General features: G+C 52.2%; 3 protein-coding genes across 3 annotated transcripts; all 3 read left to right on the top strand.

The window, feature by feature from the left end:
* Positions 1-9,676: 9,676 nt before the first annotated feature.
* On the top strand, positions 9,677-12,469 carry PG994_002087 (AEX-3 domain-containing protein; the record flags this gene model as incomplete). The annotated part of the gene is made up of 4 exons (XM_066853496.1): positions 9,677-10,085; positions 10,150-11,247; positions 11,301-11,795; positions 11,859-12,469. The coding sequence occupies 4 exons, from the start codon at positions 9,677-9,679 to the stop codon at positions 12,467-12,469; spliced, it is 2,613 nt and encodes an 870-aa protein (XP_066721637.1).
* A 1,390-nt stretch (positions 12,470-13,859) lies between these two features.
* Positions 13,860-14,569, top strand: PG994_002086 (uncharacterized protein; the record flags this gene model as incomplete). Its single annotated transcript, XM_066853495.1, has 2 exons — positions 13,860-14,426; positions 14,483-14,569. The coding sequence occupies 2 exons, from the start codon at positions 13,860-13,862 to the stop codon at positions 14,567-14,569; spliced, it is 654 nt and encodes a 217-aa protein (XP_066721636.1).
* Positions 14,570-15,247: 678 nt separating this feature from the next.
* PG994_002085 (6-O-methylguanine DNA methyltransferase) lies at positions 15,248-15,816 on the top strand (the record flags this gene model as incomplete). Its single annotated transcript, XM_066853494.1, has 2 exons — positions 15,248-15,436; positions 15,487-15,816. 2 exons carry the CDS (start codon positions 15,248-15,250, stop codon positions 15,814-15,816), a joined length of 519 nt encoding a protein of 172 aa, XP_066721635.1.
* Positions 15,817-17,446: the final 1,630 nt, after the last annotated feature.

The following is a 17,446-nucleotide window of genomic DNA, read 5'->3' as shown; positions in this document are numbered from 1 at the left end:
TGGAATGAGATGATACCCCTGGTGCCAAGGCGAGCAGCTTCTATGTAACTTGAGATATATTATCACCCGCATGACATTATCCTGGGGTTTCGCTGTTGCTTCCTTCTGGTGTATAACCAATAGATTGTGGCCAACGTCTGGTCCGTGTTGAATATAGACATGCTCGTCTACTTGGGTTTCATATGCCTTTGACCCAGCGTTAAACGCCAGAGCAGGTGAGAAGGACACATCCTTGCGTGTCTAACCTGACAACTGCCCGAGGCCGAGGCGGCTCGCGGGGCATTGCCGTACAGGGAGTATAGATTGTCTACACAATTCTTCACGGTCCTGGCCTGATTATCTCCGTAGTCGATGATGCAGCACATCTGGGCAAGGGATGGGAAGAAGGTAGGTTGGTCTTGCGGGCCGTTTTCAAAGGTGATATTTGCAATGCACGGCGACACTGGCTTTGAAAATGAGGACTGGCCTTCTGGAGCACATGGTACCATGCGTCAGATAAGAACCGCAGAGACGGTACGTCGCATGCATCGAGTAACCCGAGGTTCAATTTCTTACGCTGGTAGAAACTTAGGGAGGTAGATCCCACGGATGCTAATGGGCATATGATATTCATCATAGTCGATACTCGATCTGTTAACATGGATAATACCATCCGGAGGCGTTATGCATATATGTTCAGACGCCGTGTACAATGCCGCTACCCATAGCTCTGCGATCAAGTGATTCAATGCGCAAGCAGGCAAACGGAGGCGGTTGGTGATGTTGGTTGGTTTCACGGCATGGCGGCCTTGCCTGGCTGCCGCCTCGTCGTCCTTTGCATCTGGGTGTGTATTGATGGCCTAACGGTAGCACATCTCGCCCGATACAGCTGCAAACACAACGACACACTCTCCAGCAAACAATAAATTGTTCCAAAGCGTTCTCGGGGGGTATGATATGCAAATAACTGATCCTTCTTCAGGGCTTGCCTCGTCTCAGGCTAGAAATTCAGTCAATTTGATAGGCTCTTTCGACCGGATATGAGTCTCGAAGAGAGGTACTTCTGGCGCGGGCCTACGAGCCCGCGAGATGACGGTAGTAGCGGTTGTAAGTGGCAGAAACGGCCTTGCGTCACATGGATGACTAACGGCATCTTCTTCATCGAAACCGCTAACTTATACTCGGTTCCGTCAGACTTCACAGTCGCAATCTTGATATTGCTACCCTCTGTCTGTTGCCTGGTGGCTCTTGTACGAACTTCAAGAATCGGGCTGACTCTGTCCAGGGCTTGCGGTCGGTATGGACGTGGGGAACCGGTGAGGCCTTGAATGCTAGAGTATATTCAAGTCGGCGCAGACGTGGATGATTACACATTCATCCAGCCTGTCACATGTGCTTCAGGATGATCGCCATGAATGCGCGGGCTATCATAACTCCATCGGCATCCCCCATCCCTTACTTATGGCCTTGCGTATAGAAGCCCCCTATTGGCATATCCATCCGGCATCCGTGTTGGTCAGATACACCTGTGTAATTAGAGACATGCTCGACTATGTATTCACGTATTCCCGTGAACTGTTTTATCCGTATGGACTTGACCCACTTGATGAGAAATGAAGTATATGTACAGTTTGGATGTTGAATCAGCGACATCATGACCTCCAATTAAGCAAGTATGCTTTGATTTCTCGAATGCGCTCACTGGTAAGCCCCGGGCCGTTCTGTTTCCTTGATTAGGAAGAAGCACTCGGTTGTTGCAGTTCGCCATTCAATTTGCTGCCTCGACGGCGAATAGCTGCACTGCTCTAGTAGCCCCCTATAATGGCCCAAGAGCACGCTAATTGCTTCCTATATGAATTGGATATCAGTTCCCTCTTGAGACGATAGAAAGGGCACAGTGGCTAGCCAGTCAGCCAGCGCCCCTAAGAGCCCAGTCATAGCAACACGTATGGCAGGGTTTGTTTGGTCTGCGAGAGATAACCTGCTGAAAGGAGTACTCAGGAGATGGCCGTGGATTCTGAATAAATTATGCGAATAAGGAGATATCCCTGACACGGTCATCACAGGGGTACCAAATTCCATTCGCGTTTCCCTTCCAAGCCCATGTGTTTTTCGTCCAGAGGGCATTCTCTGGTTCCGTTACTTCAAGTCCTATCGATTCACCTAGGCTAGCTTGCAGTATGCGTCCTTGGTATGTATAAACTCCCATATAACTGTTGACTGGAACAACGCCATATGAAAGAAATAAAGATGATGGTACAATTGCTAGAGGACGACAGGAACAGTTTGATATAGACCGTGTGGTCATTTATTCGATATCACAATATCAGATTTGCGTTGATAGAAAGAGAATGAGTACGAAACAGTTTAATGTCATCATATTTGAGGCCCCTCTCGCATTAAAGGATACGAATGAGAAGTTTTCCACGTACATGACTACCTAAAGTTGTCTGGTATGGAAGGAAGACCTACAATAAAGAGGGAGCGGCCTGGTCCATTGATCACAGCAAACAACGAGCTTCGAGTCCATTTGCAAAGCAGCTTACCACTGGAGTACAGAGATAGGGTGGAGCAGAGATCCCACGACATGACTATATCAAATCCATGCCAGCCATGTATCTTCCGATGCTGTGTTCAACTTCACATCTGGTACGCTATCTAGGCTGCATAATATCCCGCGGTCTCCCTCACCGGGGAGCCACGACCAATATGAGTACATATTGTCCAACGGGGATAGGCACTGTCTCCTGCTCTCCACCGCGACTCCGAAGCGGGCAAATAGCTCACAGAAGGGGACGAAAATGACTCGATTGGGAGTTGAATGACACCCGTGCTTGAAAGACAGGGAACATCGTGTCCCTAGTCTTTTTTTCACCCTTTTTGGGGACTAACTCGTCCACTTCACGAGACGATACTTTCCCAGCCCTGCTGCAGCATGCATCATCCTCTCGCCGGAAAGTAAATTGGAATACCGGAATCGATGGTTGAGTTAATACCTCTTGCCTTGTTTCTTACTGGAAGGTTTTAGGGGCCGGGGGATACTGCAGGCGCTGGACACAGACAATTATGCTATATACAAGAAGCCAGATTCATTATCACTACTGAATTACTGCTGACATTAGATATCGCTGTCGTTCAACGAAAAGAGACTCCCTTTCAAGCACCACCATAAGGGAAAATTGGTATCCTTATGCCCCAAAGGAAGACAGTGTTTAGCAAAGGGTTGGTTGAACGGATGAATGGGATCGCAGGGTCTCTCTCACCAGTTGGGAAGCTGCACAGTACAGTACCCGTAGGCTCCAGAGGGCCCAGACTCTAATTTAGAGTACGACTAAGGTTGAATCTATCATTCGGTCTACGAAAGTTCAGTCGGTTAAGGTTTCAACGGTTCTGGACATCAGCCTGGCTAGCTAGGTTAGAAACAGAGAAAGGGGGCGAGCACATGAAGGGCAACGGAGAAATAACTTCCACGCTGAGCCCATAATCTGACAGGCGCCAGAGCCTAGATGTGTTGGAGGGCTGGAACTACGCTAAATACGGAAGGGGTTACGAACGAAGCTTACCAGTCTGAGCGCTTGCGTATTATTGCCCCGGTTGCTCTGTTTGTTTTAAGGCAGTTCTGGCGATTCTGTGCTCGTATTTGTTACAGTAACATCGGCAGCCGGAGCATTTCGTAGCTAAAAAAAAAAGGTGTACTCACAAGTCCGGAGATTGAAGGAGCGGGCCTTCGTTGGATGACTGTTAATTTAGGCCATATCTCATCCACGCAACCGATAACAACGGAGACACTTGCTTTTACACAAGGTCTTAATATGCCTGCTATGGAAAGAAAGCCTGAAGCTCGGCGCACTGTAATTCGGGCTGTTTGGTCTTTCTGCACACGTATGTAGATGTTGTGAAGGCGCTAAGGGTGGTACGGCACTCAACCGAATACACAGACCGGTCACCTCTGCCGAGATTTTCATTCAGTCCCGCCAGGCGGAGCGTGATAATGACCGAGAGGTGGAGCGAAGATCGGATCTGAGCGGCCGCGAAAATGTGGGTGCTAGGCTATAGGTGCTCAGATAACGGGGTATAAGACCTGGCACTTGCTGGTTGACCCATGTGTTGCTGCGGAGCCGCCTAGCTGCTCGCAAGCAATGCATGAAATTCTGGCGAGAATGATAATCATTTCTTCTTCCTGCTGAAGCTTGGAGAGCGTTCCGGAACCCACTAGTCCAGCGGCTCGACGGGGACCGTTCATTCAACAACAGCCGTCAAGCCCGTTGTCGGGCTATAGCTGCGGGCGATATATGCCACCAATAAGCAAAGGCCGACTGACGTCAAAGCAGTTGCTCGCGTCATCCGGCGACTCGACATGTTTCTGCTTCGAACACTTCTTGAAGCCGCCATTGTGTCAGAGAGCACAGAAAGCAAAGCACTAGCCTTGACGCCGTCGGTCGTTTATTCCCAAACCGTGTCATCTGAACGGCGCCAGCGCCCGATGCATGGATGCTTGCCCATCCCGACGATCCGATCCGACATAATGGATGCCTCCTGGTTCGCAGCATGCAGTTGGCTGTGATGATCCAGACATCTTTGCTCGTCGTTTCAACATGAGTGTTGTTGTTTTGTGTAGCACAGACAGCCGTTCGCTACACGAAGAGCGATTGGCCAGTCATTGGAGGACCAATCCCGCCACCCATGCCGAAGAAGCCCTGATCAAGGACGATCTTGGCAGTCTCCTCGAAACAGCTTAATGCCAGGGGCACTGTAATATTAGTTGGGATGATGCCTACCCCCCAGTCTAGCGCAAGTGGAATGCAGGCGAGAATGCAGAATGGCAGCTCCTGCACCGCCATCGTGCATGAGGACAACTGCTTCGCTTTCAGTCTCAGAACTGCAGATGGCAATTACATGGAACGAGCAGATAGCAACGTTTACTCAGCAATGGCTGGTGTTCAGCATGGTCAATCTCAAATGTAGGGAAAGAGAAGAGGGATTGGGGGTCAACAGACCATTCAACGAAATGAAAACCGGAAGACAGCAAACGCCAGGCAGCCAGGGGGGTCTTTGCGCTATTTGTGGTAGCGAAGAGTGCGATGAATGCAATGTTACCCGGGTGTATGGAGTATCACGAAGTTGCTATGCAAGTTCTGGACCAGCTAACATGACTCGTCGCCGTTATTGTGTGTGTGTGTGCGCACGCGCAAGAAAAGTGATAAGTGAGGAAACCAGGCCGGATGTCTATCAGATATCGACATCTCCTTGCCTGGCAGCAACCCCTTTATTTTGCTCATAGACATTGCTGTCTGGGTAGGTGGTAACGGCGTTTGGACCGAGATCGAATGGCGTTCGTCGATCGCCCGGTGTGACGATGCCACTGCTGCACGCCCATCACATCAGCACCCTGCCACCCAAATATCTGGAAGGGGTCCAAGAGCTGGCTACCCAGGTTCATTGAAGCGGTGGTTCGTGTTGTGCGTGTACGCGTGCATCCCTGGGAAATGCTCAAGATGTAAGAACATGGAAAAGCAAGGACATACTATAATTCTGTTACCTGCCTTACTTGTTACTATGTTACTTACCCCTCATGCCCAGATGCGTCCTTCTCCAAACGAGCGCAACACGAGCTTTTTGGCTGACCTGAGAGCGCGGCGCGGCGCACCGTATGCCCGGTCTGTTTTGGTTCTTGGGTCGATGTTAGTGCTGATTGACGCATATCGTGCAGTACTGTAAGATATAGATTGGTGGTACAGGCAACAGGCGGATCTGCCCATGTCCAGTCCTGGCTCGGCGGACGGCCGGCTGCTAGCAGAATGAAGCAGGCAGGCGGGGCTCTCCAACTGCAAACGAGTGGGATTCTCTTCCAGGCATGGCGCGGCAGCCAGAATCAGGGTTGAAGCACCGTGCAGTCTCCAGAGTACTTGATGCTTGCTCCGGCCGTGTTACACACTTTATTTAGACTGCAAGAACTGATAATATGTAGTGTCCAAGGGTGAGGCTATCTACCTAGGCAAACTGGACAAGGACTGGATTTGGATCGAGAATTCTGTCTCTGTGAGGCTCTGTGAGGAGCGACGCTTTCGTGTGGACGGACTGCTGGCCTCTTCAGATCTCCACAAGAAAGACTCGACTCTTTGCACGATAGAAAGAAAGGTTAGCTGAGAGAACGCCATCCGTTGCTTTTGACATGTTGCTATACCAATTCTAGTTGTCCAATAGACATGCACAGGCTTCGTAACCCCGCTGATGGCGCAGAGGCGAGAAGAGGCGTTGAGGGTCCAGGTTATGCTGACAGACATGGTCCGATGATGCCCACTTTCCCTGGCTCTTGCTGGGGACTTCAGCTGGTGCGACGCAAGGCGACTGTCATAGCGTGCAGACGGACATCTTTTCCGAGGGGGGGTTGGCAACGGCTGGATACCTACTTTACCTACGGTAGTGATAAATCACTCACTGCCACCAAGACTATAGTTAGTTTTGTTTATGTGAACATGGAAACATGCAGAATGTCTCGGAGTTGCAGAGCAGCACTCGACAGCAGTCGTGATGCGACGACAGTACGAAACAGGCAATCAGAGAGAGAAAGAAAAAATAGAGACAAAGTGATTGCATGCATTTGCTCAATCCCCTAACCTTATTAGTGACATTTGGAGCCAACCACAAATTGTCCGATGCCCGTCGAGCGTTACATCGAGCGAAAAGAGTTGCCATGTGCACCCTAGCCCCGATACATAAAGTAGGTTAGTGCTTGATCGCTAGAGACTGGCTAAAACCGTGGCCCCAACCGAAAAAGGTTCAAGGCAAGGGCCGTTGGTTGTTGGCTCAGAAGCTGGCTATCCGTAGTACACCTCGCGGCCTACAGTAAACTTTGCACACAGGCTTACCCTAACACTCGTTCGTAGAGGAGGTACGGATATCGCTTTACACTTATACAGTTTTCTACTAGTATGTGGCTATGTCAGCGGGTAAACGGAATGGGGCCAAACAAAGCTTTTTCTAAGACATGATGATTACGAAGAGAAGGGCTGAAGATGTCAGACACGTGAAGCAATTGCGTGAGATGGTAGCTCTTGTTTGATGAAGAACTCTCTCTCTCTCTCTCTCTCGAAGCAGACAAGCCTGGGCGAGGATCATCCCTCACTCCGTTATCCAATCCCATACCACTCAACGCTTCAGGTTGAGACACGAAAGGCGCGCGACAGGAAGAGGGGAAAGAAGCAAAAATCTTTCCTCCGGTAAGTGGTGAACAACGCACAACAACGTTGGTTGAGATTTGGTTGTCAACATCGTGTGTCTATCTGGCATACTCACTCAGCGTCTCGGTCTTGACTGCTGTGTCAACGTTTGCCCCCCTTAAGTACCGAAGCGTAAAGCTAGCACTGGTTCTTTCTTGATTAGCACGCGAACTTACTGGCCCCTAATAGTAGTATGTGCCGTGCGGTTCGTCGTCTGGTGATCAAAGACCGGTCCAAGCCGTTTGATCCCGCTGAGCCGTGCCCTAAATGCTTTTTCAAATCCTCCCGTGGACAGAAAGGAAAATAACCGTCGGCAGGGCTGTATGCTTTCCCAAACTCGGAACATGGATGGATTTCATCAAGCGCTGCGCTGCACTGCAGTGCAGTGGCCTCCGGGGACCTGGACTGACCACCTTCTGCAGAGTTCAAAGAGATGGCGACTACTGCCCTTCAAGCTTTAGTTCCTTTGGTGTTTACTTGCCTCTGTGCCGCCTCCATGGGTGGATATGCAAACACTGTACGACGTTGTGTGCTTATGTACAGGCTCTTGGCCGAAACTAAGTGAAAAAGTGTATGTAGGCCACTGGAGACGATACTGGGTCAAGAGGCGTCGTCTACCGGTAGTTGGCCCAGCTGTAAGCCTGTCAGCTCCGGAGCATCGTGGCGCCCACCACCAGCACGAGGTAATCTCTTCCAACAAATGCTGCTTGCTGTGTAAACTACATCATTGGTATGTATACGTTGTGTGTGGTAGTATTGCAGATAGCCGGCTTCAAATGAAACCTCTCTCTTTTGTCATCCAGCGATTCCTCTCGTTTCTTTCCTTTTTCCTTTCCTATCGCTCATCTCCAGGCCGTCCCACTCGAATGGCGAGCTTGGGTCAAGGCCGGACCCTCGGTCCCACACTAGCTTCAAGCCCCGGGCAGCGCCTCTGGGCAGGATTGGCTGTACCTGGAATGGGTGGAGTAGCCAGAAAATTGAATCTACAGGGGGACCCCGTCATGGATGCAGCAAGGGCACAACAAGGGGTTAGCCGTTCTGGGGGTTGTGCAAGTGGGGGAGGGGGGGGGGCGCTCTGCTTGTTACTGTACAGAGGAGTACTCGCCCTGCTCGGTTGGGATGCCCGTTCAGGTCGAAACCAATTTGCCAACACCCGATGTCCAGGAGCAAGCAAGCAACAGGCATCTGGAGGAAATGTACCCAGCGTGCCAGGCAGAGAGGGAGGAGGAAAGAGAGAAACCCATTCCCCTCTCTTGTTGATCTCCTTGCTGCAGTATCATGTCATGCTTCCCCTTGGCCATTTTGTATAGTGGGTACTGTAGCTACTGTTGGCTGTTTTGAGCTCCCTGTATGTATCGTATTGAAAATATGTATGCAGTGTAATGTTCCCCGGCATATGTAATCGACACAGGAGTGGGGAGGAGCTCATTCTTCCGCACCTGCGGGATGATTCAATATAATCGATGTCTGATCCTTCGAAAAGAAAGAAGAAAGTCAAATGCCAATTGCAGTCGCGAGAGCGTCTGCTTTTCTCCTGATCGTAGCTTTGCAGGGGTCGCATAAAGTAGTACTGGCTGAGGAGGCTACTATCTCTACCAACTCTGTGCTAGTCTTTGTGACGGTAGCCCACAACGAGTGCCACAACCAAATCCTTTAGGAGACAGGGTGAATGAGCCTGAGGTGCGTTGCGTAGGTGTGAAGGTGTGCGCGATGTGGTCACCAGACACATCCTCAGTCACTGTGGCGGCAGGTTAGGTACTTGCAGATATTTTGTTAAAATATCAACAAATGTTGACGAGCAATGCGACTGAGACCATTGCTATTATGAGTTTTGGTCTCGGACGGAGAGTACATGGTCCCAAGTATTCTTGCCCAGGTCTCCCCTTCTCGAAGGTCTCTCGGTCTTCAAATGGTACGCTAGGTCCTCTTCCTTGCCCACCTCCATCCCAACCCATGCCATGCCATGCCCGTCGCCTACTGTACCTAAACCTGCTAACTAACCTATTAGTATTCCTTACCTAAATTGCCTGCCAACTCTTTTCCTCTTCTCTCCCTCCCTCTTCTCCTTTTCTGGATGCACCATCTCTTCACTCTCTTCCGTTCTTTTCCTCCCCCACTCAAGGCGGGTTGCAGCAAGTCCGTGTCGCCTGGTCAATTAATCGCAAGATTGATTGAACAGTCCCGAACACTTTGGTTCTTCTCAAACCAGTGCCAGCTGCTTGCAGTGTGACCTATCCCGGTATCAGGAAGTTCGGATTGACAAAATCCCAGGACCTCCCTGCACTCGACTCTTTCTTCGTCGGGCCTTTGATCCTGACTGCCTTCTCCCGCCTGGACGCCGATTCATCACCAGCTTAGTTGCTGTTTCGCCGAGGTCTGAATCATTCGTTTCCAATTCGGACTGGCCAATATTTTCCTACCGGGCGTCGTAGGACTTATACCAAAACCACAATACCCATCACAACCACATTTTCGACATGGCGCCGTCACTCAACACCCAATCGTCCTTTATGCGTCCGCGTACCAGCGACCGCGATGCTCGACCGAGTACGCGGGATCAGAACGACACCAACCTGGTCATCCCCAGCCGAACCTCATCTCTGCACTCGCGCATCACGCAGCCGATCCCCTCCACTCTGAACGGCAAGCCCCAGCAGAGGACGCCGAAGACTTTGACCCATGCTTACATGGTATGCGGTGTTGGACGAGAGCCAGCGCAATGGGTCAAGGCACCTGCCCCCCCCCAGGGCAAGATCGGACACATGAAGGGCGCCGTTGGGCAATTCTGGCTCCCCGAGATTCTCGGTAGCAGTCCCAGGCTAGAACAAGACAACGAGATCGCTCGTTGCCCTACATGCCGCTATGAGGGCATGCTTCCCTCACGATGTCGAAATTTGCACCGGCCGCAGCCAACCGCACTGCGTCCACCACGCATTTGTGCTCCAGCAAGACTCCTCCCACACTCTGTACGGTATCTGCCTCCGTGTCTGGTCTCGAGCGGATGAAAAGAGAGCCGAGACTATTCGTGATCTGAGGAAGCGCACCGAACCCGATTTCTACGACAACGCAGACGAGACGTATTGGATTCCGTACTGCTTGTCCTTCCTCTCGCGTTATCCATTGTACAACCTTCTGGGCGACTACCTTCGCGGTATGTGGATTCACTGGAACAAGGCAACCAACCTCTTCCACGCCGAGGAGGTTTCGCGGATCCTAAGTTTTCCGGCCCCGCGTCTCAACGATCTCGTCCGTATCGATATGAAGGATTACGCCCTGTGCTATCAGTTCCCGTCTTCGCCTACAGGCTTCCAGAATTTCGCCATGTGGCCGCTTTGGACCTGTCTCTCAATTCCTAACATTGTTGGTGTTGTCGAGGCGGCAATCTCCCCGACTCGCCGCATCATTTTCGTCAGCCACTACCCAGCCATGCTGACAATGGCTGCGGAGACGATTAGATTCTGTGTTAGAGTTTACGAGTGGAGCGGTTTGTATGTTCCCGTGGTTCACGCTCGACACGCCAAGGAACTCGTCCAGGAACCTGGCCCGTACATTCTGGGTATTACTGCTGAGTGCCGTTCGCTCTTCACTGCGCCTACCGACGCTTTGGTGGTGGATCTCGACCGCAACTTCGTGCTTACATCGAGCCCACCCACAGCTCTCACACCTGGCCAACGTAACAAGTTTGTTAACCGCCTTACCCAGGCCCTGAAGACCGATGTCACACCATCTGGCGTGCCTGCGCACCTTCGCTCGGCTTATGGCGGAGGTAAGCTAGTGCCCGCCGGCCAGATCATCGTCATGCGCGGTGAAGTCGAGTCGATCGAGGATCCCGACTGGTGGAACCAAGATGCCGTCATGTCTGTTATGGATCACGTCTGTGAGAAGATGGGCCGAAACTCCGGAATGAAGGCGGTATTTGGAGGTACCCAAAAGAAGCCCTTGATGACCAAGGTTTCGATGAGACACCTGAACGAGATTGTCCGAGAGCGCAACCAATACTCACGTGATGCTATGGAGGCATGGCAAGACTTTATCAACCTTAAGGGACGTATGGATACCGAGCTCAACAAGGTTACGAAGCGCAACAACTACTTGGTCGAGGAATTGGAGAGCTTCAAGATCAGTTCCTCAAGTTCCAGGCTTTCGCCGAACAGCTTAACAAGGAGACCTCGGATCTCAAGGTTAAGATTGAGAACCACAAGCGTGAGAACCGACGACTTGGTGGTCTCATTGACCAGCAGAAGGACGACAACGCCAGACTCTCTGTCCGCCTTACTGGAACCGAGAAGCAACGAGATGATGCTCTCGAGGCTCTGGTTCTGCAGCAAGAGATTGCCGAAGAGCTTGAACGCGAACGCAAGAGGAACAAGAAAGAGTTGTCTGCTCTGCAGCACACCAACACCACTCTCTCGCGCCAGCGTGATGAGGCCCGTCGTGTTGTGCTGCACCTGCGCAGCTTGATTGGCGGCCAATCGCACCATATGGAGCACCTTGTCCACTCCCTCACTAAGCCTGAGGAGCTCGCAGATGAAGTCGCTGCTGGCTACGAGGAGGACAACGTCTCCGAGAACACCACCGAGGATGCGGAAGCTGCAGGTAAGTGCCCACCATTGATCGATAGTTTGAGAGAATTGTTCGTTTTGCTAATGCCGAGTCCAGAGAAAGATGAGCGGCTTGGAAAGACGCTTGCGCGCGCACAAAGCGCTAACAACCGCCTCGGCAACGCTAGCTTCAATGACGTTGCCGATCGCCATCTCAAGGACAAGACGGATGCTATCGCCCACATCATCCGCAACATCGCCGAGCAGTGCCAGGCCGCTGTCGAGAGTCTGCAGCTGGCTCATGACCACGAGTACGAGCCTCGCTCCCCTCGCACCCACTCGCGCAACTCCCGCCGGGCTAGCAACCTCTCTGCCGCCCAGAGCGACGATGGCCGCTCCGCTGCCTCTTCCGACGCTGGCGACGACAGCCTTCTCCACCCATCCGGGCGCACATCCAGCATCCCTCCTACTCCGGATCTGATCCCCAACAGGAGCAGCACATCGATGTCTTTCGCGTCGACCATGACCACTCCTGAGCGATCTAGCCAGCAGTACACGGCGCATAACGACATTCCTACCAAGATTGTCGAGGATGACGAGGAGAGCCTTGCTGGCCGCAGCGACACCGAGACCATTTCCCAGGAGCCTGGTATCGTTGGCAAGCACGCCGGCAGCCTGCTCCACCGCCCTTCGGGTGCTAGAATCAGCGCTCTCGGCGGCACTCGCTAGGGAGCCAGCGGCTCCGCCTTGACTGCAGAGATGTGCTATCTGACGATGCCGGATGATGACGTCCCTTGGATGTCTAATGAACGCCATGGTGAAGTCATGGATTTACACTAACTATACCTCTTCTACATGAGATTTCCTTTCTGTCTTGCTCTGTCTATAGGATATTTTTGTGTATCAATCGGCGTTTCTGGTACTACCACTGCTACTGGCCTTTGTTTGCCATGTTTTTCTATTTGATTCGCCGCCAGCGGATGTCCATGAGCCCGAGGCGTGGGGCACTAATTTCTTTTTCATTTACTTCTACTTTCTTGAAGATGACAGCGAAAGCGGAAGCCGGTAGCCATCGCACCGTTGGGGAGGGAGGGGAGCAAGCGATGCTTCGTGTTGGATGTAAAAAAGAGCCTGTATGGTGTATGGCGACGAAGCAAGCAAAAGGGGGTGGTGTCCCCTGCCTTTTTGTAGGCATTGGTTTCCGAGGAGGATTTGTGTCTTGACTCTTTGAGCAATCTTCAGTTTCGAAGTTTTCCCCTCGAATACAAGGTTGGAGCCAGCCGTGAGATGGGAGAGATGTCTGGATTCATAAAAAACGATCACTTAATCATATGTTGCTGGTGTTATGTGACTTGTCCAGCCGTGCTTCTTAATGGGTTCTTCTACAGAAACGATCTCCCGTCCACAACGCATAACGTTGATCCATATGGGAACATGTGACTTGATGGGTGTACTGCTGTCGTGAAGGCGGTGGGTGCTGTGAAAAGGTTTACAGTGTCTCAACCCACCAGCATGACAGGTTTCGGTCTCGTTTTTGCCCCCTGTGTGAGACAGGCCCATCAAATTCCTTGGCAATGCTGAAGGACTCACGCGCTTATTCTATTTGGTATTGAAATATCCTGTGCCGTCCAGCTTTGTTCCTATCTATCTATTCGATGTCATACCCCTGGCTATGGCACGCAGACGGTCCACGAACTCGTTTGTAAACCTAGGCAACCTAGGCAACCTAGGCAGTTGATCAAATCGAATTTATACGGATTCATATAGTTGACGTCTTAATGAAGTTGGTTGGGTTGCTTTGGTCGATTTGGTACCGATTCTTCAGGGGCTGATAACTATTGATAAACGCTCTCACGAGTAAGGTAGGCGAAAGTATGGTTGTTGTAATATTTCTAGACAAAATTTGCTTGCTTCTCTATTGTCGTAAGGGAGCTGTTTATAAGTACCAGCGCTTCAAGTTTGTTTACAGGTGTGGACTTCAGGGAAGTGATGTCAAAAAGCACGGACCCATTTTTTTACAATCTGCTAGGTTACTGCTTTCCCAAACAGCTGGAGCATCTCCATCTCTTGCCTACAACTCAGCAAACACATCTCGAGAAAAAATCCAACCGTCAGCAACATGTCGGATCGCGCGCGCAGCCGCTCGCCTCGCCGCGACAGAGGCAAGCCGAGCACGAGCGACCGCGACAGCTACGACCGGAGAGATATCGGACGACGAGATGATCGGGATCGGGATCGGAGGGACGACAGCCACACAGACGGCAGGCGAGACCACCGCGATAGGGAACGAGGAGAAGATGACCGCCCGCGTCCCCGGAAGAAGAAGACGGGCGGCTTCAACTTCAAGGACAAGCGCCGCGACGACGACCGCGACGACCAAGACGGCAGCGACCGTCGCGGCGGCGGTGGGGGTGGTTCGTCGTACCGAGGGTATCGGAACCGCTCGCCGTCCCCCAGGCGCAGCAGCAAGCCCAAGACCGACGCGGAAGACACTACCAAGCCACCGAAACGCGCACCGGCGGCGGCCGCAGCAGCAGCAGACACCACCAAACCGCCGAAGCGAGCACCGGCGGCCAGCGGCGGTCCGGGTCTCGAGATGATCATCGTGCACGTCAACGACCGGCTGGGCACCAAGGCCGCGATCCCCTGCCTGCCCTCGGACACGATCCGCCAGTTCAAGTTGATCGTGGCCGCGCGCATCGGGCGGGAGCCGCACGAGATCCTGCTCAAGCGGCAGGGCAGCGGCCGTTCAAGGACATGCTCACGCTGGCCGACTACGAGATCAGCAACGGGGTGCAGCTCGACCTCGAGGTGGACACGGGCGACTGAGGAGGAGGATGAGGGAAAGGGAAGCAGAACACTACCGGATAGGGTACAGGATAGATTGGGTGCGACTCTCGTCACTTTGCCATGGCCTAATTGCATCTTGGCGTGTACAGAGGATAGTCTCTATAGGGAGCGCTACTTCGCATCTGGGGGATAGCGAACGTATTTCATTCAATTTGCCGAGCGTGAGTATACACACAATACGGCTCTGTCGACCTTGCAGTGGTTAACCTCAAGTCACGGTAGAGACATGCCACACTGGATACATGTCTGTAAAGAAACGGACCATAAGCTTGGTAGTGCACCCTAGGCAGCCATTTACGTAATGATAAGAAGCACAAATCCAGACAGAGAGACGCAAACAAGCAAAGCCTCTCATATGCCTTACCGAACCCTATCATCATCTGGTGGTTGCTTGCTGATGTGCGAGGGAAGCCTGGGGGGTGTACTAAGTGAAGTCACGTGCTTTCGTGGCGCGAAACTCGGGATATGTCAAGGCACTAAGCTTGGGGTAGACGCGCCTTTCCAATGACATTCGCCGCCGATGACTCAAAACATCCTTGCGTCTTCGAGTATATCTACATCTGTCTTTCCGTCCCTTCACATTATAATCAAACTCTCTCCTACGTCCTTGACTTTCTCGTACGAGTTAACTCAACTTCATCGCATCCTTCAATTATCATGGCAATTAGCCAGAAGCGCAAGCGCAACAACGCCGCAGATGGCGACAGCACCGAAGCGGCCCTACCCATCAAGAAGGTACTTCGAGCTTCCCTAGACGCAACCCGCGACATCCTCGCCATGAGGCCGGCGGCCACCACCACCAAAACGGACCCCAAAGGAGTGGTGGAAGTGGAAGAAGACACGATGGTCCCCCCAGCTCGCCCGCATCGCGGCCTCGGGCCGCACCCCCTTTCGAGAAGCGCGTGCTGTCGGCGCTGTGCCAGATCCCCGCCGGCCGCGTGTCGACGTACGGCCTGCTGTCGGCGCACCTGCGGTCGAGCCCGCGCGCCGTCGGCGGCGCGCTGCGGCGCAACCCGTTCGCGCCCCGGGTGCCGTGCCACCGCGTCGTGGCGACGGGCGGGAAGCTTGGCGGGTTCAAGGGCCAGTGGGCGAAAGCTACGAAGGATGGTGGTGGGGTGGAGGGGATCACTATCGTGGAGAAGAAGAGGCTGTTGCGGGCGGAGGGGGTCAGGATTGATGAGGCTCGGGGGCGCGTGGTGGGGACGCCTTGGTCGGGGTTTGTTTGATGGGTAGCGTTAGGGAGGGGAATATGAGCGGATGGAATGATACGGCATGCGCAAGGATGTTATGCTGGGCGTAAGGCTTGCTGGTTGGCGCTGTTTACTATCGTGTTGGAAATGGGTTTCTTTGCTCCGTTTGGCTTGCTTGCATTAGGTTTGTATTTGGCATTTTTTCTCCTGGGAAAGGGGGGCTATAGGGGATCACAATGCTGTTGAATTTGGCGATGGTATCATTCCTTTGAACAGGGCCGTTTCACCTGGATATGCGTATTATTACGAAGTTGGTGTTCACCACTAAGGTACGACGACGTCTTGCATATCAAGATTTTTCCATGGCGGCCAATGGCTATGATGCAGAAAGAGATAGGTGTTGTCCAAAATAAAGAAGAAATATCAAGGCCGATCACAAGAGACGGTGATGCCAATTCAGGGCCCAAAGACCTGCTGCAATATAGTATACATGACCTGATAGTAACCAATGCCACGTATTGGATATATGTTCCATAGCCCAGACCTGGCTATCTGCCCTTCTCTATCCCCATGACAGCAGTATAACATCGGAAGCACCAACAAAAATATGGGGACCAGTCAATATTCCTGTGACAGAGTGGCCGGATACTTCCTTTACAAACATCGCACGGCCGCGCAGGAGAGGACGCATCTACCTGTATGCACTCTGTAACACCACCAACCCCCAATAAAGTAGGTAGGCAATGCAGAGAGCTGCGTTGTACTCGTGTTACCCAACAACCAGCGGACCAATTGATTGTTGACCACTTCACTTACCTTACCCCAATTCCTCTTCCCCAGTTGGGTGCGATGCAGATCATCTGCTTGCCGCGGCCAATGCGTTTGTTGTTGGCCCGGCACTTTTCATTATCTCTCTCTTTCTTAACGAACATGCCACCACCTACCAGCTCGTCCAGATGAAAGGGATGTAGGAAGCAAGAAGCGCTCCCTCCATTAATAGACGCGGGAGGATCGGGCGTCGGAGAGACATGCTGGCGCTTGCGTGCGCGGCACGGTACATACATAAGCATGACCCGCAAGCGATACGGGCAAGGATCCTCGTCGGCTGTGTGTGTGTCAGTCAGCATATGCATGTTTGATGTATGTATCTGTTCACAGAACGGCGCCGGCCCCCTCCTCGTTCCCAAAACAGCAGATGGACGTAATAAGTAGAGAGACAGACAAACACTTACTTACCTTCCGTAGGTATGTAGACGAACAGCCCCAGCCCCTCTTCACCATCCTACCCATCCTACCTAAGCGTAAGCAAAATTGCAGCAAGTGGCTTAGCAGAGTCATGTGTGCAGTATGTCGGCAGCCGTGGGTTTTTATAGGATAGGGCGGTCAGCTGTAGTCGTAAGTCAATTCGGGAATGCTGACGACGAAAGTGTATGATGATGATCAGTTTCTTTTCTCTTTTTTCTTCTGCTATTTCCCTCCCTCCATCCCTTCCGGAGTTTGTTAGCAAATCGCATATTTTGCTAACAACCGACGGGTAAAAGCGTCCGTGGCCCCCCTGCTTCGAGTGTCCTCTTTCCTTTCTGGTGAATCTTTGATTGTGAGAACCTCGCGAATATCGCCGTCGCCACCTAAATTAAACGCCTCTTCGCATTGCAGTCAGCCAGCA

The sequence above is a fragment of the Apiospora phragmitis genome, assembly GCF_038363925.1.
Source record: "Apiospora phragmitis strain CBS 135458 chromosome Unknown utg000002l:1.0-5516284.0:1.0-5523493.0, whole genome shotgun sequence".
Taxonomy (NCBI): domain Eukaryota; kingdom Fungi; phylum Ascomycota; class Sordariomycetes; order Amphisphaeriales; family Apiosporaceae; genus Apiospora; species Apiospora phragmitis.
The sequence above is the reverse complement of the archived record's forward strand: the minus strand, read 5'-3'. Positions and strand labels throughout refer to the sequence as shown.